At 26.0% G+C, this 25,576-nt stretch overlaps 4 protein-coding genes across 6 annotated transcripts; 1 reads left to right on the top strand and 3 right to left on the bottom strand.

The window, feature by feature from the left end:
- Positions 1-801: 801 nt before the first annotated feature.
- On the bottom strand, positions 802-10,344 carry LOC132918427 (probable ATP-dependent RNA helicase DDX5). 3 transcript variants are annotated; one of them, XM_060979653.1, is made up of 14 exons: positions 10,213-10,344; positions 9,946-10,122; positions 9,667-9,861; positions 8,308-8,433; positions 8,130-8,241; positions 7,877-8,065; positions 7,630-7,809; positions 7,378-7,550; positions 7,203-7,313; positions 7,081-7,142; positions 6,946-7,005; positions 2,282-2,524; positions 2,023-2,200; positions 802-1,575 (listed from the first exon to the last, which is right to left on the bottom strand). In XM_060979653.1, the coding sequence occupies exons 2-14, from the start codon at positions 9,972-9,974 to the stop codon at positions 1,563-1,565; spliced, it is 1,671 nt and encodes a 556-aa protein (XP_060835636.1). In that variant the 5' UTR covers positions 9,975-10,122; positions 10,213-10,344; the 3' UTR covers positions 802-1,562. The 3 variants fall into 3 exon arrangements, 2 of the variants coding, with proteins under 2 accessions (XP_060835636.1, XP_060835628.1); XM_060979645.1 differs by having other exon boundaries at positions 9,946-10,322; XR_009660498.1 differs by lacking the exons at positions 802-1,575; positions 2,023-2,200 and adding an exon at positions 2,691-3,003 and having other exon boundaries at positions 2,347-2,524; positions 9,946-10,329.
- A 351-nt stretch (positions 10,345-10,695) lies between these two features.
- Positions 10,696-11,627, top strand: LOC132918452 (uncharacterized). The gene is made up of 3 exons (XM_060979679.1): positions 10,696-10,905; positions 10,988-11,170; positions 11,263-11,627. The coding sequence occupies exons 1-3, from the start codon at positions 10,842-10,844 to the stop codon at positions 11,478-11,480; spliced, it is 465 nt and encodes a 154-aa protein (XP_060835662.1). The 5' UTR covers positions 10,696-10,841; the 3' UTR covers positions 11,481-11,627.
- Positions 11,628-14,264: 2,637 nt separating this feature from the next.
- Positions 14,265-16,230, bottom strand: LOC132918024 (uncharacterized). The gene is made up of 3 exons (XM_060979076.1): positions 15,995-16,230; positions 15,740-15,898; positions 14,265-15,668 (listed from the first exon to the last, which is right to left on the bottom strand). Exons 1-3 carry the CDS (start codon positions 16,053-16,055, stop codon positions 15,445-15,447), a joined length of 444 nt encoding a protein of 147 aa, XP_060835059.1. The 5' UTR covers positions 16,056-16,230; the 3' UTR covers positions 14,265-15,444.
- Positions 16,231-18,138: 1,908 nt separating this feature from the next.
- On the bottom strand, positions 18,139-21,894 carry LOC132917225 (STE20-related kinase adapter protein alpha). Its single transcript, XM_060977861.1, has 3 exons — positions 21,177-21,894; positions 20,594-21,113; positions 18,139-19,573 (listed from the first exon to the last, which is right to left on the bottom strand). Exons 1-3 carry the CDS (start codon positions 21,578-21,580, stop codon positions 19,388-19,390), a joined length of 1,110 nt encoding a protein of 369 aa, XP_060833844.1. The 5' UTR covers positions 21,581-21,894; the 3' UTR covers positions 18,139-19,387.
- Positions 21,895-25,576: the final 3,682 nt, after the last annotated feature.

Raw genomic sequence — 25,576 nt, 5'->3', positions numbered from 1 at the left:
TTGCCACAAGTACTTCTTAGTTATTTGAAAGCTTTTGAAGTCTGTTAAACATTAGGTCATATATTTTTCTTTCAAACCCCAATGTCTTTTCACATTTCCCAGTGTGCAAAACATGTCTCATACGCATACATTAGTAAAGGATACATGTATGTGTAATATAAAAAGAAAGAAAATCTTAATTATTTTTAATTTTACTTTAAAAATGTTTCATGCAAGTTTTAGTTATTAATATTCTTTCAGAAGCTGCTTGTTATAAGAATACTAATTTAAATCTAATATGTTACAGCATAGTGGTACACATTTGCTCGGCTGTTTTAAGCTATTATAAATTTATAAGTTATAAATTATAACATATTACATATTAATTAATTATTATCATTAATTTTTTTTATATGTTGGTCAGATTAAATGATAGCCAAAATTAAAGTTAAAATAAGTTTATCTATAATTAGTTGTAAAAGTACATGAAAAATGTAACTTTAGAGGAACTAAAAAAATTGCATTGAACTTGGTAAATTTAGTTGATGGGTGGGTAGTTTATGAAGCTTGCCCCAAGAGTTTTGAAGACTCAAGCCACCACTGTATTCTTTATAAACTTTCCATCAACTTTAAAATTACGGTTACAAAATATCTGAATACTAAAGTAGCTATTTACTAGGATATATATTTTGAATACAACAGATCTAAAATTGAGAAATATTTTTTATTCTTAGTATTACATTTCCCTTTATTTTATGCATATGTACAATGCTATTTTTAAAACACTTAATGTAAAGAAAGGATGAAAAAATGTAAGCCAAATTCAATAAATGTAATAATTTTTATTTAAAAAATTAAATTTTAAGTTAAGTTTTTTATAATACATAGGTATAGCTGAATATAATGTAAGGAAACCAATAATAGGTAACATGTATATATATATTATATATATTTTTTTACTTACAATTAATTTGAAAATTATTCCATTACATACAAATTTTGGAAGTTATTTTGACAACGCAACTAGGATGGAATTATTAGATATTTGTTAACCTAAACATGTAAATAAATTAATAATGATTATAAAATTTATATTTGTTAAAATATGACTACAATTATTAGGTATAATATGAATAAACTTCAAAAATCAATTTTTTTTAAACTAATATTATAAACTAGATTAAAGATTATAACTTATCAATAATTACATACAATTAGAAGAATTTATGTATTCAATCAAATACACTTTAACAATTCATTATAATATACAAAAATTAAAATGTATCTACATTGATATTTATAAATTTATCTATAAAGTTGTTTTATAGTTATTTTTAAATGTTATAAGTAGAAATATTATAATTTTAATTTATAGTTAATTTTTGATAAACAAACATACTATACACTTATTTATATTTTGTGTAAAAAATTATTTTTTAAAAATATAAACAAAAAAATAATGACAATTTATAGTTAAAACAAAATAATGGGGAATCTATTGCAAAAAAAAAAAAAATAAATAAAAAAAATATTGTATAAGTATAAAACAACCAAAATGGAAATTGTTTGTTCGTTAATCGTCATTAATCTGAGCTCCTAAAATTAAAATTAAAAATATTACAACAATTATATTAATTATTTTGTAATAATAAAGGATTATTTAAAATGATTCACCAGAGGCCACTAGAGCTATGTAACTACTTCTTTCGGGGATGTTAAAAATACTATTGGATAAATTAGACTATTGATTAATAGTTAATAGAGAACTTTACATTGTTCATGCAAATTAGGGAAGCTTAGGAAGGCTGTTCTATGTGAACAGTAATAAATTATAGATTACAGTAATTAAAATTCAAATAACATTTTTTTTAGTGTCAATTATCACTCTAAACCTTAAACTAATATTATACAATAATTTGGAATCGGTTAAATCATCTTTAATAATCCTAATAATATATAGGAATAGAATTTGAATATAATAATTATAATATATCATAATCAATATTATTATATAATATTAATTTAATAATATTTTAGTACTACCTGCTACGCCTATGTCTTCGATGTCTATCATATGATCTTGAACGACTACGGCTTCTTGACCTAGAGTATGATCTAGATCTAGATCTGGAAATTGATCTACGTCTATACCGATCACGGCTCCGTGAACGACTCTTAGATTTTTTTGATCGACCACTTCTCCATCCACGTCGTCTATCACCTATACAAATATAATGAGTATCATATAAACTATAAATTTAATTTTGTTACGAAATAAGTATTTTTAATTATTAAATAATACCTCTTCCTGAAAATCCATTTGAACGAAAACTGTCAGCTATATCTTTCAGTTTGGGACTGATAGTCTGATTGGCTTCTGTGAGAACTGAAACCAAGTCTGCAGCTTGTTTGGCATTTGACTGTGTAAAGAATGTGTAAGCTGTACCTGTCTTGTGAGATCGACCAGTACGACCAATGCGATGTACATAGTCTTCAGAATTATTTGGGTAGTCAAAATTGATTACAAACTTCACATCTTCCACATCTAAACAAAAATTAAAATAAATTAAGAAAAATAAATAATAGTATTAAATATCAACACTTGTAGCTGTTAAATGTTGCTGTTTGACCTAAGACTCCATAATCACTTTCATTTACCGTAATGAATCTCCAAAATAACATTGTTAACTTTTTGTTTATTTGCTATTTACCATCGACATCCGGTGTACGTGTTTAAGCGCCCCACACGGGACAACGATTGACGTTGGACACGTCACAACATACACAGACAGGTCAAGGCGGCAGTTGGGGGGACAGCTGTGTGGAATGACTAGCCCCACGTTGCCGCCGGTGCGCGACCACTCAAACTACTTGTGTAGCCAGAGCCGCCACGAACACACAGACCCACACGCAATTATTTATGCATGTCCATTTTCGAGGCACAGCGTCGACAATGCGACAACTTTGATACATTTTTTAAGTATTTTTTAAATTTAGTACGCATTGTACAGCTTGTGTGTGCCTCTGTAATGTAAAATAAAACAAAAAACAGAACATATCAAACACCTATAATTCCAGGTAGTTCTAAAAAAATATACCCATTTTACGTATATATACAAACTTGCGTTAAATTTCAATGCAGATTTAAAATATAAGCTACATGAATCCAACAAATTTAACATATAAACAGACACACACTAAACATCATTAATAGAATGCCATGAAAGCCGTAATGAATAATAATTTCTATTGACATAAATGTAAGAATTACAGATGACACTTTGCATTAATTATGAGTAACAGGGATAAGGTTGTAAAGGTAAAAATAAAAGACCTAAATTATAGTATATAATAATTAGAAAATTGTTTTTTCAAAGTTGTCAATTTGTAGTAAGTATATTGCTTTGTTTTTTTATTTATATACCTATTTTTGTTGAAGATGAAAAAAATGTCTTCAGCAAGTTGGCAAATTTTTTCTAAAATTTAAGTATGTAAGAAATTTTATTCAAATAAGCAAAAATATGTAAAATACAATTTTGTAAATGAATTTTAATTCATATGATTTATAAAGATTATTTATAAAAATGTATAAATATTAAAAGGAAAAATACGTGCAGTTGCATATAAATCCGTGCTATAGTAATGACCAATATGTTAATTAAGTTCCCAGAATAGTTTTATTTAAATATTGATAAGATTAACATTAAAATTTAGTAAAAATTAATATTGAATAGTATGATATGAAAATTGAATAATAAGTGATCAAATAATAACTTCAGTGTTTTGGAGCTGACAAATTTTGGTAAAAAAACTTGTGAAATAGACAAATTTTTTTTATTAAAAAGACTCGTTTTCACAAACTCTAATTTCAAAAGTTGTAATAAATGTTTTTATGATTTATGATAATGCATAATGCAAATGAGAAAATAATTTTTTTAGAACTAATATCTTGTGATACTGATAATTGATGTGTAAACATTTTATATAAATGTATGATTAGGCTGGAGGGGGACAAAGCTCTCCATGGCTTATGTTGGACAATAAAAGTATTATGCACTGGATGAGCTACTTCTCTATGATGGGTCCCTGTTTTTCAATATTCAATACGTTTCAGTCACCAAAAAAGTCTGAACATTAAATTATAAGAGAAATAAATAAATTGATATTTAGCAATATAACATAATATCTAATTTCAAATTTTAAAAATAAATAAATAATAAAATGTTTTATGTTTGAACAATTTTCTTCTATTATTATGTAAATCTATTATTTTTCATGTACAACTAATATAGATACCATTAACAATATTATACTCAGAAAATAATAATTTGCAAAAGAGAAAGCAAGGCAAAATTTTTGTTATGAATCTTTAGTAACTAATATTATAGTGTGATCTTATTTTGTAAATTCTATTATATAATTATTAATTTATTAGACTAATCATTTTTTTTATTGTGTGGTATAAAATTATACAACCATAACAATTTTAACTTTGAAGTTCAAATTGAAACTATGTTTCTGGTGTCCCGGGGAAAATTAATCTAGGCTTGTACCCAATCATTGAAGAATTTAAATTTTGAGTGATTTTGGAGTAGATTTCTTAAAATTTTTAATATCAATATATATGCCCAAACAGGGTGTTTTTTAAATTATATTAACAAATTATACAAGAATATAACCTATGAAATAAATTAAAACAGCTAATATTTATATGTAAGTACAATAAAATAAATTAGAAATGAAGGAATAATATTAGTTTAAATTATAACTAAGTGAGGCGACAAAACTATAAATAAATATTAAAAATGAAAGTTAGTAAGATTTAGGTAGCAAAGCAACTTATGCTCAGGATAATTAGAACTATTGTTAGCCGAGAAAAATATTAGTTTTGAACGAGTATAAAGAAATAAACATTTATACCGGGATCATGTTATGTGGTATTTAAGAGTGATATAAAGAAAGAGAGATGAATGTCAGCAGGATGAGAAGGTAAATAAGAGATAAAGAAGATACTATGTAAAAATGAATAATCGAGGTATGGATGTTTGATTTCAAGAATAATAGTGACATCACCATAACATTTATTTTGGATACTTTTAATATGCAGTTGGTTCTTAGTAAATTTGCTACAATAATACTAAACTCTAAGACAGAGTCAATTAATACTAAATAAAGTCTATAGAATTGAATATTCTTATGGCAAATTTGATAACCTCCAATACTTTGAGTCCTTAGAGAGCCTTATCAATGTTAATATCATAGTCAAAGCTTAAGGAGTAAGATAAATACTAAGATATTTGAAAAGATTGACTTGGTTTTGAATAATGCTGTCATTATAATAATAATAAAATAATGGAGAATAACAAAATAACAACTACAAAGTCATTATGTCGAGATATTTTTGAAGGTTTAGTTTAATTCCAAAACATTTAAACCAGGCATAAAAATATCAAGTTTAGATTGAAAAAACTGACAACTATCCAGAGTGATTCTATCAAAATATGTTGTTATATCATCAGCAAACAAAATCAATTTTGCATTAGGTATAGTTCATGATCTTGTTGACAAACAAAATAAAGAGGAGTCCTCTCTGAATGACCACTTGGAAATCTTGGAAAGCATATTAGTCAATAATGAGATAGAATTTAATATATTAATACAGAATCTTTATCTGTTACTGATATAAGACATTTGTTTTTGTTATAATTGAAATTCAACTTAATAATTGTTTATTTTAACTGCAGAAAAAAAAAATATATCTTTATAAATATAGAATTAAGTGAATTTATGCATTTCAATAAATTAAAATGATTATGAATAAAAATTGAAACACTTGCAGTTAGGTTACTATTTATTATATAACTTTGATAAAAAAAAAAATTATTTTTAGTAATATAAAGAATACACTAGATTTTAATAGGATAAGGAATTTTTTAAATCATATTTTACTTGATTGTTGCAAACAATTTGTAATTTGATCTCAAACCAAGAACATTTAAGTCTTAATTATATTTATGGTACAATTAGTAATTAGACTCTAAAATGTATTAATTTAACATGCACACGTATATATTTAAATCGTATAAATATATTATAATATGAGAGTATTCCTTGGCTTTGATGAGCACTTAGTATTATAAAATATAGCAAAAATAATATTATGATGTAAAATTTAATGCGATTTAATTTTTAAGTCATCAATAATAAAAAACTGTTTTTTTTTTTGAATTTGTTAATACTCAGTAGTATTTTACAAAACTCAAAATTTTAAAATTTTTTAACTTGTTTAAATAACATTACTGACGGAAAAGGGAAAATAATATAAATAGTAAAAATCATGGTCAAAGCAAATGTTAATCTTCCAGTTAGCAAATATAATCCAGCCAATTTCACCAATTGTATATCACATTTTATTATTATTAATGTAAGCATGTAAATTAATAATATAATGTATTAAATTAATGTACAGGTAGCTCTACTATAAGCTTCCTCCAGCACCGCCCTGTCATTAATAATCTTCCCTCAAATCTACTTATTGTACATACAGTATATATTTAAACATTATCAATATTCTTTAAAAAAACAACTAAATTAAAACAAATTAAAACTATAATTATGTACTAAATACTTTTATCTGCAAAAACAGTAGTACCTACAACATAATTGTAATTACTTATTATTCAAAGAAACTGATTTTTTCATAAAATATATTTTGTTAAATCAAAATATAATAATTTTTTCAATACTACGAAAGATTTTTGTTAAAAATCCTATTTTAGTACAAAGGTAGAATGTTACAGAAATTGAATTCAACAGTTTAAATCATATTATCATAGGTCATATTTCAAAAAATAAAACCTTCAAGAATTAATAATAAATATAATTTAATTTGATTTTAATCAAATATTGGTGTTATACTAAGAATCATTTATTTTAAAACCTTAAAACATATTTATAGTTACTCACCAAGTCCACGAGCAGCCACATCTGTAGCGACCAATATAGGATAACGACTATCTCTGAAATCTTTAACACATAATTGTAATTTAATTAAATCTTAATTTTTTTAATATTTAAACAATACAAATATAATAAACATACCTTTTAAAACATTGTCTCTCTCATATTGTGATTTATCACCATGAATACATACAGCCGAATACCTAATTTATTTCAATATTAAAACAACATTTTATAAATAAATGTATTAACTAATAACTCACCCATGTCTTTTAATCTTTCTAGTGATTTCATCCACTCGCCGTTTAGTTTCTATAAAAACAATTGTTTTGTTTTCATCTTCATCCATTATTTTCTTTAGTAGAGATATTAACCTAATAAAATATAAAATGTTAAAAAATGATAGAAAGTAAAAAAACAATCCTAAAGAATATATACTTAGTTTCTTTATCATATTCCTGGCAGACTTCAACAATTTGTTGAATATTATGGTTAGCTGCCAAAGTTAAGGAACCAATATTTATTTGTATATATTCATCTAAAAATTCTTCAGCCAAATTCTTCACTTCTTTAGGCCATGTTGCAGACCACATTAATACTTGCCTATCTGGCTGCAAATGAATATACATATATAAATTATATATATATAAAAAATGTTATAACTTATATTATTCGTTATTAACAGCATACTCTTATTTGATCAATAATTTTTCGAATCTGTGGTTCAAATCCCATATCCAACATTCTGTCAGCTTCATCTAAAACAAGGTATGTACATCGACACATATTTGTACGTTCACTTTCAAGAAAATCTAATAAACGCCCTGGCGTAGCAATAACTAATTCAACTCCACGACTTAAATCAGCTGCCTATAGACAAAAAAAGATTAAAAATCAAAGAAAGAATGGTAAATAACCTAAATAAATCTCAACATACCTGACCACCTTTTGGTGCACCACCAAATAAACATGTACTACTAACTCCAAATGCATCACCAAAATCATCGCAAACAGTTTGTATTTGTTGGGCTAATTCTCGTGTTGGAGACAATACTAATACAATAGGTCCATCACCACGTGACAATTTTCGTTGATGAGAAATATGTATTAAAGCAGGAACAATATACTACAACAAAATTTAATAATATAAATTAATATATAGTCAAGTCAAAACTGCAATAATATTATACCGATAATGTTTTTCCAGAACCAGTTGACGCAATACCAACTAAGTTATTCCCAGACAAAGCTATTGGCCATCCTTGTGCTTGAATAGCAGTAGGTTCAACAAAACCTTGTTTCCTATGTTCAAACAATATTCATATTATTGATTAATTGCCTAGCATATATTTAATAAATATGGGTTACTTTAATTCTTTGATTATGATTTCAGGAAAGCCACTTTCATCAAACTTAAATATTGGTTTGGGAATATTTTCACCAACTAATGTTATTTCTTTTTCTTCTCTATATTTTTCAATTTCTGATTTTGATCTAAAAATAAAAAAAATCTTTAAATTAATTGTAAAAATATTTTAATTTTATTGATTAATGTACAAAAATAAATTTAAAATTATTTCAAAATGCATAAAGATGTTATACTTTACTTAAAATTAATAATATTTTAAACATCAAAGTACATAATATATAAAAAATAATAAGAATCTAAATTACATAGATTACAGAGCTTTTTTAAATGCATACAAGAATTATAGATGTTTATTGATTATTATATAGTATAAAGCAAACTTCAGAGATGGACATGGCCAACCAATTTTATATAATAAGCAATGTTATTACTATAAGGATTATTATTTTAACTGTTATTATAGAGTAATAATTATTCCATGGGTAGTATCTAATATATATACATATAGGGTTAGAATGTTGGCTGAGACTTTTATATATTTTTTTGTTTACACATAACAGAACAAAATATTATTAGGTTGTATGATATTCTACTGATACAGGTGCAGTTAATTAAAATTTAATTTTGAATAATTTTGTTTTTTAACATTTACTGGCATTATGTTTGGCCAGTAATGTCTATACTATCATTACATTCCAATTAAGCCATAATAATCATAAAAACAACTATTAAGAGGACGTTATGCCCGCATGTTTTGTCTCTGTCTTACTAATGTAAATCATAGCAAATTTGCGTTCAGCAAAACAGATATTTTGATGTTAGCTTTAATATTAGAGTAAATTTACCTATTATCAAACTTAAAGGTAATAATATTATCAAGGGCATCTCATAGGCTTTTATTGATATTTTAATTTTTAACCGAATTACGAGCATTTTAAAGTTTTAATATTTTACATAACTATAACTCACTTAAAAATTAAGATATCAATAATGTGAGATGCCCTAGATAATATTATTACCTTTAAGTTTGATAATAGGTAAATTTACTCTAATATTAAATCTAACATCACAAAATCTGTTCTGCTGAACGCCAATTTGCTATGATCTACATTAGTAAGAGAGAGACAACACATGCGGGTATACGTCCTCTTAAAATAATCTATAACCCACTTATTACTTGTTAGGCGTACTATAGGATTCATAGCAGTTAGCAATTCTGAAACTTACGCCCAATATCAGACTATAATCATTATTATTTACTTCAGTTGAATTATTTTAGAATAGAGCTGTACTTCAAATTTAATTTTACATCTCAATTTTATCCATCAGTTTAATAAAATATAAATAAATTATTTTACCTGTTATGGACAGCTTCGTGCGGCAAATAGAAATCTTTTTTAAATGGTTCCAGCTTTTTTGTTTCCCATCGAGGTTTACGTAAGTTAGAGCCTGGATCACCTCTACCTCCTCGACCACCGCCACCACGTCGTCGTATCGGACTTCGACTTCGTCTATCCCGTCCACGTCTACGATCTCTCGATGATGATATTGGACTGTTTAAGAAAGATATCAAAAAACAATGTCAGTATTTTATTAAAACCTAAGAATAATTAGACTCGGGTATATGGTCGACTTACTTTCTGCTGTAACCCATACTGGAGACCATTCACAGGTCGGCGGATCAACAACAGTACAAATATGAACTATAAAATGTACGCTTAAAAGTTATTTTTACTGCCCCAGAAATTTAGCTTAATAAACAAATCAAAACATTGACGATTGACGTACGACATAAATCAATAACAACTCCAGAACTGTTTAGTAAATAGTAAATATAAACATATTATTGTGTTTGTGGATGAAGTATGTAATGAACTATGAACTTTGTAATTATTATTAGTTACCTAATTTAGTTTGTGTGCTTGGTGATTTGTGAAACTCAGTCTCAGTCAGCACTCAGCAATCGGCATTCGGCATAGAAAAATTTGTGTTAAAAATGTTAACATGGCGTCATCATGGAGAAGAAACTTCGTACACAAAAAACAATTTTTAATCAAAAAAAAAAGCACTTTTTTACTTTTTGAATAATATAACTATATAATGTAGTCAAGTAGATAACATACTCGATTTTTTTCTCTAATTAATATTAATTGATAATTCAATGTTTTATGTATTTTATTAAGCACGAAATATTATTTTATTTTTAATTCATCAATAACAAGATTTTTAAGATTTAAAATATTTAAAAATTAATTTTAATTAAAGTAGTCACATAAATAATATATTACTCGTGGTTCTAACTTCTAACACATATTTCACACTGGTCTGAGCACCCCTGGTTGTTTTGTTTATATTTTACCTATTATCATTTATATTAGTCATCTTAATCAAATTTCCTTTTGAATTACTATTATGTAGTATTTACCATTAAATAATTTAAAATTGTTTTAAACGTAATTCTATTTCTATATCGCCGTTGAATTATCTATATTTATTTTGAAACCGAATAGTCTTATTTTGTATTTTTATTACTATGAAATCCACTATACTTTCATGTTTTATATTAGTTGTTTTAGGTCTTTCATTCTTGCATAAAGGTAATTTTATGTTTAAAAGGTGTGGCTATCCTTTGTCACGCCCTTTCATAACAATTATTAAAGCTTTATTTGTCCTGTATAGTGAGTGGAATCCAATGCTATCAATGTTCTACAAGTAGTGATCCAAAAGGATCTGATAATTGTGGTGCATATGAAAAATTCCACAAGGATCGCCATGTCTCGGTAGAATGCACCAGTGATGAATCTCATACGCCAGGCACATTTTGTGTTAAAGTAACCAAACAAGGTCTTAGAGGATTTATATGTGAGTCAAAAGTGTCGAAGAATTAATATGACCAATATTATCAATATCATTATGTAATAATATACTAATACTAATATGTTTTTAATTTCAAGGGGATGGTCGTTGGAGAAATGTGATCCGCCGTTGTGGATCAGTTTCAGATACTGGTGTAACTGGTGTATGTAACTGGGGAGTTGAATGGAATGGAGTCTATTGGGAAGAATGTTATTGTTCAGAAGATAACTGTAATTCGTCAACCAATATTACACCATTATCCATAATAACAACCACACTGTGTTCATTAATTACTATGTACATTTTAAGAAATTGATTTATACTTAATAGTGTAAGCTCGTAACAAATTCCGTCCAAACTTTTTAGTGTGTTGATCACTACATTTTTTTTATACATTTTATAATTCACTTAATTATTACTTTTAATAAATAAACTGTTATATTTTATAATACAAATTTAAAAAGTTAGTTATTTTTTTTTTTTAATGTCTAATACTCAGTACCTGGATCAAACATCGATATCTTGTGAAGTTTATTATTTTAGTGTTAGGTGTGAATGTAAGATAGAAAATTATATTTGGGAATACAGTAAGTCGCATTATATATTTTCTATTTTAGTTTCATGCTGATTATGGTTTTTTCTGATTACCTAATGTACCTAATGCTATATTTTTGTACATATATTAATGAAGCAAGAAAAAATTGAATTGCATATAATCTCAGAGCTGTTTATGACTAATTTAAGTTCATACAATTTGTAAGCGCATCATAAATAAATATTTAGTAGACAATTAGTTAAATGTAATGTACTTAAAAAAACAAATTATGTAACAGTGACAACTTAAAGTTTTAAAATTGATTTTTGTTTCAGTTATGCAAAATACAATAATTGTTTTCATGTTTTTAAGTGATCTTACAGTGAAATCACCTATCATAAAAATGATAAAGAATAATATTTTTGAGAATATGACATATCAATTGAAGAGTTTGGTGAAAAAATCACTTTGATTACACTGATCTCTGCTTTTATTCAAAATGTATTTTCTAACATGATCTGATAAAAAATAATTTGTTCTGCTTTTCAGTGCAATAATTAGGTAAGTCTATTCATTAAATGAGCTAATATATAAATGAAGATACCCGGTATACAGTGTACTATGCGAAAACAGGTTATCTCCTGAACAATTTCAAAAAATGTAGATAACCTGTTCTACACTGAACCTTTCAGTTCATCTAAATAATATTGTCTTCAAATGATTTAATATCCATTTAAAATTATAATTTTTTTTTTTTAATGATTTTTACAGTCTAACACAGACAAATAATAATAAAATATACAGTTGATAAGTCAAACTTTCAAAAATCTTCCTAATATTTGTGATATACGATTTATTCTACAATTATTTAAAAATCATAAAATAATTATTTTATATGACTGCATTTTATTTATGTTGCAAATGGGTTTCAGAAAGAAGACAATGCACTGTCATCCACTAAAAATAATTTGTTTTTATTGTATTAATAATAAATTAAGCAAATAACTATATAGCTAACCTCATGTAATTAAAAGTGAAATTCTAAAAAGTAAGAAGAAAAGTTGTATAACTGTATACCCACATTAGATAACAGAAATTCTTTAAAATTAAATATAAGCTGAACTATCAAAAATAGGTTGTATCTATGGGTCAATAACAAATGTCATTTATATTTTAATATTTATATTCTCAAAAGTAAATTTATTTTAAATAACTTTAATTTTCTATCATTATGCATTATATTACATAAAGACTTGTATAATTACTGTTTTATATTTTATTTGAAATAAAAACATATAAATAAATAACATTTTTATTAAAATTGCGAATAATATGCAATAAGTTTGGTTAAAAATTAAAGCTAAAAAAAAAATTTACGTACTTAAGTATTACGTTTGCTTCATTATTATCTGTTGTAATATGTATTTGTCACTATAATAAACAATATTTTCAAATGAATTTCTGTTTTATTAGTAGTCATAAAAAAAATGAAAAGTTTTTATTTTAAAACAATTTTTAATTCTCTAATAGCACTGCACAATTATTGTAAAATATTGTTATTGCTGAAATTTAAAACCAAACTGAATAATTATTCAATTGTAGTGATATAACAGCGTTCACATTTTACACAGGTTAGTTATATCTCAGTGTAAAGATAAAGTATAGATAAAAAATTATATAAGTATGCTCCTACATTCTTAAAAAATATGTTTAATTTCAAGATAGTAAACATCTATCTCATTTTTCTCATTAAATTACAAACTTAGTTAATACATTTTTTTAATGTATGAGTTGTAATATTACTGTGGTATTACTTATATTTTGTGTATAATATTTTAATTAATCTTCTCAATGCACAAAATGTATAAATACCAAAAGTTGATTACGCATATGTATTGAAACTACTTTGTTGAACTATTTGTACATTATTTTTTTGTTTGGTTATCTACATTTTGTAATAAAATGTACATAATATTTCCAATCGTTCATGTAAAACTAGTTAATACTTCTTTTACAAAAGAGTACCCATGATTTTATTGAAAAAACATAACAATCAAATTTTAAAAATATAATAAACATAATAAATTAATCAGAAATGTACAATGCTATGGATTCCAAACTTCTTAGCTTGGTGTACAGCAATATTTTTTTTTTGTCCTAAATTTAGTCTTGGTGGCCTGCAGCCTGCTAAGTTTTTATTGATAACCAGTTTAAGACTCATTCATCTTGATAAAAGTATCAGCCAAGTAAATAGTTGACAAAAATTAAATTGTACATATAATGTTATCTGCATTTATGCAGTATGAAGGCCCCTGATTAAGAATATTCGTTTAGAGGTGAATTTGTTAAATTGTATAAAAGTATATACAGTTTTTGATTATCAGGTAAATAGTGTGCTATGTAAAATGATTATTACTATTTTAATATTTTAATGGACAAAAATTAATTCTATCAAATTCAAATAAACAATAATTACAATAAATTGGAAATAATATTATTTTCATATGGGCCATAGTATAGCCAGTAAAGGACACAATCTGATGACAGCTGATATGAAGAAAATAATTAGTGGTAGAATGGGCAATAACTGCATTTTTATTGTCTATATAGTATATAATTTTTCACAATTGTATTCATAATCTTTAAAACTAGATAAATCAAAATTGTTCTAAAATTACTAATTAGTGAAATTTGTTAGCAACTACATGATTGACTTTTACACTTTTTATTAATAATATTTTTTGTATTATGTTACAAGTAAAATAAAAGTAACATAATATTCAGTAATAATCATTGAATTTATTATTATTATAGAAATAACTAATGTAGAATTGTATTTATGATTTGGAGACTAATACAAAATCAATTTAATTATAAGCAATAGGTTATTATATTTAAATTAAATTAAAATTGTACAATGATTTGTAATAATATTTTAATATTTATATAGTTATCATTCTAGACATCAATCAACAAAGTAGTTGTAAATAATATGTTTAAATATATACAATTAACATTTACTTGTTTAAAGACGAACAATTTAATAAACAATTGTTTTAACCAACAATTAAAAAATAGAAAAGGTAACACATATTAAAAAAAAACTATTATTTGATATAATATGAAGATAAAAAAATAAATAAATGAGATTCTATAGTATATTTAAAAGAGATTTTTGTAAGTTATATAAACCATTTTATAAAAAAGAACTTATCGTATACAGTTAAGTGTAGTAAATAATCTTAAACTTAAATACAAAAATAAAGTGGATTATTATGAAAAGTAAAAATGAAATTGATCATTTACCCATTATAAAAAAATAGTTATTAAAAATTAGTAACTAATAATACGGAGTCACGCACAAATTTAAAATGTAGAATACAAAACTATAAATTGCTTTTTAAAACTTCATTTATCAAAAATATAAAAATACATGTATATTTTAATTTTAAAGTTGCAATTAATAATTCTAAATAATTTTATTCACAAAATAATCTAAGAATTCTCATGTACAAATATAAAAAAAAAATACAAACTATAAATATTTTTAATATAAATGTTATTTTATTATTAAATAAGTTAAAAATGGACGGATCAGTTACATTATCAGTTAATTTATCATGGCAAATACCATAACAATTTAAACAATATCAAATGATTAGATACCTGTTGAAAACTATGTTCTATAATCTTAAAAAGTTATTCAGATAAAGATAATAACTACTTATATTGTTTGATGAACACATTACAGCAGTATTCTGTAAACAATAAGAGCTGGTGCTAACAACAAGCTTAAAAATGAAAATGAAAAGTTGGATGCACCATTGCATCCATCTCTAGAATTGCAAGTACAATATTCAGTAAATATATTATGTGTGCCTGTTCTCATTAAACAATAACGTTCGTCACCGCCAATGCCGGGTTCGCCCAAAAAAGCACAACTCCGATAATAACGCCATTTCCCGTACACTAAAAATAATTTAAATCAATAAGCCATTTAGGTAAGCATTTATTTAACTTTTTTATGTTATCTACTATACCTTTTTGACGAATTTTGCGGCACATTGTACCTCGCACACCGGGATATGTGTCCAACTTTTCCAGTTTACAATCTTTCATTGGCATCGAGTGATTGTCAAATGGATCAATGCATTTGGGGTCGTGGAGTGAATCGCAATGCCAACACATGAGACCACATACTAAAAAATAACAAAAATGAATCATTTAATTTACTGAAAATATTCAGTTGTTAGGTCAGGACATCAACATAAACATGTTCAGATTGTTTTCCTTACCAGAATAAACGCTGTATAAAACAATGAAGCTCATGCAAAACATACAAAGAGCGGACGGCATCGTAATGAGATTTGTATTTTGACGAACGATTTAGAAGGACTCAATTTAAAAGCTTACATTACTGGATGGATTTGTATTGTATTAATTGTATTTCAATGTCTTATTCCTTAATTCTTACGAACAATTTCAGTTTAAACTTTGAATCACACGCCCAAAATATTTTGTAAATTGTAATCAAATCAAACAAGTGTTATTAAAAACAGTGCATCCAACTGATAAGATATTTTTTACATTAACCATAAACCTATGACATTAACTTTACTAACTACTGGTTTTGATGAGCACAGGCCACAGATCGTAGATACAAAGTTATACGTTATAATATATTTATAAACCGAAGTTAAGTGGTGGTTTTAATGTGGAAGGAAGTATCAAGTAGGTATATCGTATAACCCACATTGCCCCGTGTATATGTGTAATGTAGTAATCAGTGGCTGATCTAGGTATTTTGTTTTGGAGAGGAGACAAAAGTTTTATAATATTATTATATTCCTATTATATAATTTTGTAAACACAATATGTCAATATTTAGGACTGTATTTTAGCTTTAGGCCTTGGTCTCCTCCCCCATGAATCCACTACTGACTATACTATTGTGTATAAATTTAGCTTATATATTATAATAATTACTGATTTCTTCAAAAAATAATAAGCTTTTATAACAATAAACCTAATTTTATACCTATTTACATTTTAAAAACAATAAATAGGTAGTTGTAATGCCGCCTAATTTGATGAAATATTTAATAATTATAATAATCAAACAAATTTTTTTTCATAACTCAGTAATTTAAATTTTTTTTGCTCTCGATATTTCAAACTACTTGGCAATTTGAAATTTTTCATAAGTCCTTCCAATTTTGAATTATCGACAATCGATTGTAGTTGGATCATGATAAACGTATAAATCGTATAATACGTCGATAATTTTGATTTTCTGACTAACCGATTTTGGGTAATGCTTAATATCATTACTTACTATGTTACTTATCTAAAATTAAAAAAATTCGCCCCCTATTTTATTTATCATTATGTATTTCAATTTTCTCGGCGCCCCTTTAAACCATGCCCCTTAGGCCCCCCCCCCACGGCACGGCTCTGGTAATACATTATAATAAATAATGATATATGTATCGTATTTTTGGTTAAACTGAAGATTTCAGGCATCTAATATTCTAATCTAACTTAAGACACCTAAATTGCAAAATAATTATGAATAATTTATATATGACTCATAAATTTTCCTTGTGGAATATACTGAGTACTGAGTAGTTTTTGAATTGCTATAAAATAATTAAAATTGTTAATTTTTGTATAATATCAAATTCAATTGCAACTTGAAATGCCAATAAAAAAATTTGTATTAAAAAAGTATTTTTGAGATTTATAAATTTCTTTCAGAATAACTTCAGAAGAATCTGGTATTGTTCATGACTAACTACTAAAATAAAAAATTTAATATATTTTTAACAACAAAATAATTTACAAACTTCTGTGATTTTGATGAATTTTGTCATAATTAGAACAGTTCTAAGTTACTTAACTTTCATAAAAAAACACCTGCATATGTATTTTAAATGCTTTAAGACCAACTTATTAGTGATTTTATAAAATTTTAAATATTTTTTATTAAGCCTAAACAATTGTTTTAAACTATTTTCTATTATACAAGTATACAAGCTTCAGATTGTTTTGCTTTACTATATTATTTAGTATATTCATGGACACCGAGGTGCCAAGGTGCTCGGTCAAGGTGCACTTGCACCCCCCTGGCTTTACAAAAAATTAAATTAAATTAAAAAAATTGGATGGTATTGAAACTATTTATTTTGCATAATTATCTACATTATATTATATTATATTACGTATTTAACTATTATTATTATTACGCATATAAGCATTATTTAGAAATAAACTTATACCTACTTGCACGATGCACCCCCCTCCCCCACGATAAAATTCCTGGCGGCGCCCATGAGTATATTCACAATATTATTATTAATAATAATAATAATTATGATTCAAATTTCTAATATTTTTAGGATAATAAATAATTAGATATAGAAAAAATTTAAAAAAATGCTTTAAAGTTATACACACATAAATATATATATTTTAATTTAATTTCTTATACATTTATATTATTTAATATATTATTAAATGTTTGTGCAAATAGTATAACTGAATAATTTACTTTATGAGAACAAATAATAGTAGAAATTACATCTATAATAAACAACAACAAATATAAAATAATAATCATAATTAAAATAATAGTAGAATGAGACATACATTTAAAAATAATACTAAAAATGTAGTTTGGTAAAATACAAAACATACATCAACATATAATTAACAAATAAATGTGAATAAAAAATAAATGTTTTTCATATTAATAAATTTAATACCACGTTTAGAACTTAGATCAAGGAATATAATATAATATAAAATAAAATGCACAGCGCTTCAAAAATTAATTGCAATTTTTTTTTATACTCGAAACAATAATGAATGTAATATTTTGAAATATTGAGCAATGTTGAGAATGTGTTATATACTTGCATTTTTTATTTTAATTTAGGTAGCATATACAAAGAGACTAGTTATATAACTATGTGGCAAAACTAATTTGTAAAAGCTATGTAAATGTAAATGTTAACAGTATTGCTAAATAGCACAAAAAGTTAGTTAATGTTTTCAAAAGTAAAATAAAAATTGTCAAAAGTTTTAAAGCGTTGCTAATAATGAACCAACAAAATAAAGAGATCATTTTTTTTGGGGGGGGAAACCTAGAAGCACCAAATAAATATAATATTGTGTTTAGTACAATATCATACCTAATAATATTAGATAGTTATTTAATTTATTAAAAGCAAATAGTATAGTTTTATGATTAAGTATTAACATTAAAAACTAATACAAAATGCTAAGTACCAATTGTTTGTAACTAACATTCACAAAGAATGTGTTGTAGAACTGAAGTACCTATTTGCAAAAAATAAAAAATTACTATTAATTATTATATTTTATAAATAGCAATAACAGCCAAACATCAAAATTAAATATTTAACTGAATTACACTCAACATAAAACAAAATTTTTTATTAAAATTTAAGCAGAAATCAATTTGAAAATATAATATGATTAAAGTAAATTTAAAATAAATGATCCATATAAAATAAATCTTCAGTAGTTGTGTAGGTACTACATTAATCTAAATATTATATATTTCTTTAAAGTTTCATATATTTAGACTAGCTACTGAACTATATTGCATACAATATAATAGGGATGAACACTTGCTAACTAATACTAATACTGGTAATAGGCATTTATAGTGTTGGTACTATATCATTAAGGTCAAAATCCCATGCATAAGTCAACAGGTCAAGATCACTCAATTGTTGTGACATGCCTCCAATAGAAGCGAGATCATCACTTATTTCTGCAACATTTGTCTTCAACAGCGGTACAGCAGGTCGTAATAAATCAGTTACTTTTACATTCACTCTTTTCACCTATAAAATAGCATTAAGTATTTAATTATCATTAAATATATACATGTATATACACAATTTTAAATTCCATCAATTATTAAAATTTAAAAGGATTCCTGCTAACTTTTGTAGTCTTCATTTTACAAGTATACAAAGCTGTGTCCAAATCAGTCATTCCTAATTAGTATCAAGCCACAAACCCCTAGTTAAAACTTAAATTAATTGGGGATCTATATTTTTCTTGTAGACTTATGGTAAATTCTACTTTCTGCACATGTAAATTTCAAATTTGTTGAGACATGAAAATGAAGAAAAAATGAGTGTGTATAATGTTCTATTAAGTATAGTTAAGTCTTAATGAATACAAAAAAAACACAGGTGTGGATCCAGAATATATTTATGGGTAGAGGAGAGAAAATACCATGTGAGTATTATATTTTATTTGCTGCCAAAAACAGACGTCTTAGAATTCACTTTAGTGGCAGTCTATGGGAGGTGGGGGGCTATCATCCTTTTGATTCGCGCCTGAAATAACATACATATTAGACATTCTTGAATTAAGTTTTTTTAAATATTAGATAAAAATTTACATTTTTACAAACTCAAATTTAAATTTTGTAAATAAACATGTAGCATTTATATATCTTTTTTATAATTATATTTAAATCCCATTAGTGTTTATTCATTAAGTTAATAAGTTTTTTTTATTTATTAGTTGTTTTATTATACAAGTTAAGCAATTAGAAAATATTTCTTAAATTGTATCACTAGGACTGTTTTAATCACATAATGACATAACTAATTCTTTTTAACATTTTTAATAAAATATTCTAAATTATATGAATAAAAGTTATTAAGTATTTATAAAAATCTTGGGATGCTTTGATTTATTTAGGATGCAGATAATATTTTTTTAGATCATAAGAAAAATAAATATATATAATGTTGTAAATATAAATATTAAATGATTGTGTATAAGGTATATAAGTGTATATACACATTAAGAAAGTAATGTTTAAAAAATGTATAATTGAAACACACTTGTTTAGTAAAAGTATGAGCCAACAAATTGGGTGCAGAAGGTCTACTTTCTGGATCTCGTTGACAACACAATTCAACAAGATTGTGAAACTCCTCTGTAAACATTCTTGTATATACATTGCTCACAGGCGCTGCATTCACGCCAATTGTTTCTTCAGACTGGTATCCATTATCAGCTGCATTATCTTCATAAGGGTAGCACGTAGTGCAGTCAAGCAAGTGTGGAATTAAACCTTTAACTTTTTGTGTAAGCATAAGTGTGGTATCAGTTTCAGCAAAAGGAACGAAACCATTTGCCAGTTCGCATGATGTTATGCCTATACTGTAAATGTCAGACTTTTCGTTGTACCCCAGCAAATTTTGTTCAAGCATCTCGGGACTAGACCAATTCAAGTTATTAGCAGATTGCAGTGGCAAGGAATGTAAATTGGACCGTTTATCGATTGGACACATGCTACGTAAGCCTGACAAGCATGCATGTCCATCTGCACGTATCAATATATGGCCTGCCTTTATAGCTCTGTAGGAAAAAAAAAATTATAGAAATATTGATTAATACTAACAGCGAGGAAAAGCTACCAACCTATGCACGAGCCCTTTATTGTGTATATACTCCAGTCCCAGTAGAACGTCTCTGAGCACAAATGCTATAACTGTTTCCGGTAATCCTTCCACAAAATGGTTGCGCAACAAGTCTCTGCATGAACCGTACCCCATGAGTGGGAACACGACATACAGCTGACTCTTGTCCAAAAAGGAAGTCACATACGGTATGAGGTTTGGGTGCATCAGCTGCCTAGTGTTGTAAATCTCATCCTGTATAAGCTGACAGTCAGTTTTTGACATGCTATCTAAGTTGAAGTTTTTCATTGCCACCAGGTTGCCGCTCTTGTTGTGTTTGCCTAGGAACACGACCGCCCGGTCTGAGAAACACGATCCCAACACCGAGCACATAGTGTACTGCTTCAAGTCTGGTTCGAAGTTCATGTTGCGACACGGGTTTCGGATACTCTGTGAACGAGTGAACGGCGATCTAAGCGTCGCTGTATAATTATAAGCGAGTGAGAATTGCTTAATGTTATTTGTTGCGTGCGCGCATAGAAACGGAACAAGAACAACTATACTATAACATTAATAATAATATAAATAAGATTAATAACACACAATAAAATGTAATTTAATGTTCCACTTGTTTATTGATAATTAATACCTAATGTAAAGTATAATAGTGTAAATATTAAATATTATAATATTATTGTTTTAGGTACAACATACAGGAATTATTGAGGAATATCGTTTTGATAACACATTCGACTGTGATTGTGTGAGTTGTAGTCTGACGATAGCCGGATCGTTATCACCACTCGCGCGATCATATGTTTTTATATTTTAGGTTTGTAATAAGATTATTATAAATAGGTACGCCTCGTAAGTCGTAATACTTCAAAATTGAAAATACTTGTATTTGTAATTTGTCTAGTCAACGGTAGGACACTTACATACTAGTATAGGTACATGGTACATGAACATGGTTATACCTATGTTACTATAATTGTTATGATAGGTATGCTTATAAAATATGTATGTCATAAGATATAGGTACTTGTAGGTAGAGTTATATGGCTATATAGTATATAGTATTATAATTGTGAATTTATGCCCTAAGTGCCCTTAGTATTTTAGCATTACCATAAAAATCGCAACAGAAGGCGTCAGTGGCGTGTTTACAGGGTAGGCCGACTAGGCCCGGACCTACCCAATTTTTATTTGACTGTTTGGTTCCATGTGATTGGAAAAATTTTCCCTAATAGTTATAAGCACACTTACACACTACAGAACAAAACTGGCCTACCCAATTATTTTGTGCTGGACACGCCACTGGAAGGCGTGTAATAGGTAGTTGCTAGCTCTGTTGTACAGACGTACAGTTACTAGAGTTGTTGGTTTCGAGTGTTCTTATGTCACTATGTCGGTCTTTATTACTTTTATGATACATTTATATTACAATTAACGTAATTTATTTTACTATTAGTAATACGGCACGATGAATTAATTAATTTTTGATATAAACACTGCACATGTCATTGCGTATAAAAAATATAATAATATGCGTTAAAAGTTTCAAGTACCCACGAATAGTATTTTTAAATTTAAACAAAATAACTGAAATTGTTATCCTTCAATTTAATATCTAATCTCGAATTTTTACTATCCCAAAAGCCTTTGGTGATGACAGACTGATAAAATACACATCATTGTAAAATCAATTATCAATACATTCATTAATTCACTCAGAATCCAATAATATCCAACTACCATAACTTAAAAGTTCACCAAATTCTTTAATGAAAATCCGAAAAGATTATAGCTACATTTAAATAATTTAATAACATAAAATCTAATATTATTTAAATCGACATTACCGAAAAGTTAATAAAAAATTAATTATTTCACACAATTCTGGAGTACCTATACCTAAGTAATTAAAAAGAAAAATAATATATGTCATTTTTTTCTATTTATTGATTTTTTTTTGCTCCTATGTAGACGCATTTATTATTTACCTATTATTGTAGTTATAAATTATTAAGAGATTCAATTGCATATAATATAAAAGAATTACAATTATGATATCTATAGCTACTTGGTTGTCCTTGTCCTGATGGTAAATAGGTACTATAATAAAATATACTATTTATTATTTTACTAAGCTATAATTAATGTGATATTTGATATCCAGTGCCGCAACTTGAAAATACGGGGCCCTTATGGCCTTATCTAAAAATAAAATTGAAAATCAGTCATACCTTATTATAACTTTAAAAAATATTATTTTCTTACATGTCATTGTTAATTAATATAATTATTAGTTAAATTTATTTTTTTATAAAATCAAACACAAAAATTAACTCTTTTTGTTTTTATGGCAGCAGTCATTAATAGTTTTTTATGTCTTATTATCGTCAGACACATACAATTGTCACGAGTCATGACTCACTAAACAGTATAGGTAGTATAGGTACACACACCTACATAATTATGTATAATAATAAAAAAAGTTTCAATTATAGTCTATACGAGTAATACGACTATACTTTGTACCCGCATTTCCAGTACCTGAATATAAATCTATGCCTAGATCATCAAAGGTGCATTTGGAATTTTTACGCTCAGAAGCTTTGTACCTACTCTCTTCTTGTACATATTATTGCGGACCACAATCCTTATAAAAATAAAATGTAAATTTTTGACAATAAAAATTAATTGTATAGGCATAAGACATTAATCTCCTTTAAAAAACATTCTTTCCACCGATAAAAAAATTAAGAATGCACTCGAGCTATGAAATACACTTACTAGTGAACTCAAAAAATAATTCTATATTTATTTTGTTCAAACAATCTAAACTCACCGAAATAATACTAATGATATGCGTTATTTTGATGTAATGAAATCATTTTTTCTTTTGCGATTTTTATGTTTTACCTTCTATATATAGAGTTAGACTCATAGGCGAAACTAGATACTTTTATTAGGGCCGACCAAATGAAAAATATAAAAAATCTTCTATTAACAACTATATTAATTTTGTTTAATTTTAATTTAAATTTTTTTAAATTTTATATATATAATGAATATTTCTAACAATTTAAGTATTTAATAATAAAAAAATATTTTAATTAATAATTACCTCTCCATGATTTTGTAATGTTAAACGTAGAAGAATCTTGTGAACATTTGCTGTCGCCTGTCAATGATAAAAATATGAATTTATAATAAAAAAAATAATATGAAAATATTAAAGTACGTATAATCGACAATAATTTTTTACGGGTATATCACCACGTAACAAACATTACCATCTGGCGACTAGTTACGTAAAATTAACTCTTACCTACTTGCTATAATATAAAAATAAATGTCAAATGTCTAAATTAAACAATCACTAATAAAACCGATTATTCGAGAACATAGAATAGTTATTTATATTTCCATAGTCAATGTAAAAAATAAATTGTATTATTATATTCATTGAGTAGTGTGTACAATTTAATTTAAGAAATCATATCAAGTCCACATATTCGTAAACTAGGTACGAGTGGTATAATAATCGTGCAGTAGGTACGTGACATTTAAACGGAAAATTTCACAAATTTTAGATGCAAAAAATAAAGTTTTTAATTTTAAATAAATATGCTATTAGGCATTTAAAAAAATCACTATTATTTTATATTATAATCCTCATTTGTCCAATATCTACTATATTATATTATAGTATTATATAAAAGTTTAAAACGTAGGTACAAATTTGTACGTTTACATGTAAAAATATATTATTTATAATGCCTAAATAATTATTAAAATATGTAATACATATATACAAATCTTTAGTCAGTATTAAATCAGGCCATGGCCTGACTGGCCTGACCCGTAGTTTCGCCTATAGAGTTAGTTTAATTAACTAAATTTGTTTTTATAATTTATATTAGTTATTTTATAAACTTATGGAAATATTGTATATTTCTATGAGTGACGATTCAAATAATAATATTAATAATAATAAGTATATAAATAAAATATAAATGATAGCTGCAGTCATCTTCTGACTAGGCGAGTGAGAGGGAAATGATCGCATTGCGGATTCTGAATAAAAACTATCGCACGTGTTTTGAACCTTAATGTATTTATCCAAAAGCTCATCGGTCATTTTAACACTAGACAGGTTTTGTGTATTATTTGTGTTATTGAAGTCGAAACAAAATCTTAAACAAATCTTAACTGCAGCTTTTACGCCCTTTTATGCTTCTTTCTATTTTTCTTTGAATCATAATACATACGAAATCGTACATATATTATTATGAATGGCGAATGCTATAATATTATTATTTATTAAACAAATCAGACAAGATTGCATATATCTTAAAAAGAAAATATATGTTACTATAAGATAAACGTGAACATGTATTAACGAAAGTAAATCTT

The sequence above is a fragment of the Rhopalosiphum padi genome, chromosome 1, assembly GCF_020882245.1.
Source record: "Rhopalosiphum padi isolate XX-2018 chromosome 1, ASM2088224v1, whole genome shotgun sequence".
Classification (NCBI taxonomy): Eukaryota; Metazoa; Arthropoda; class Insecta; order Hemiptera; family Aphididae; genus Rhopalosiphum; species Rhopalosiphum padi.
The sequence above is the reverse complement of the archived record's forward strand: the minus strand, read 5'-3'. Positions and strand labels throughout refer to the sequence as shown.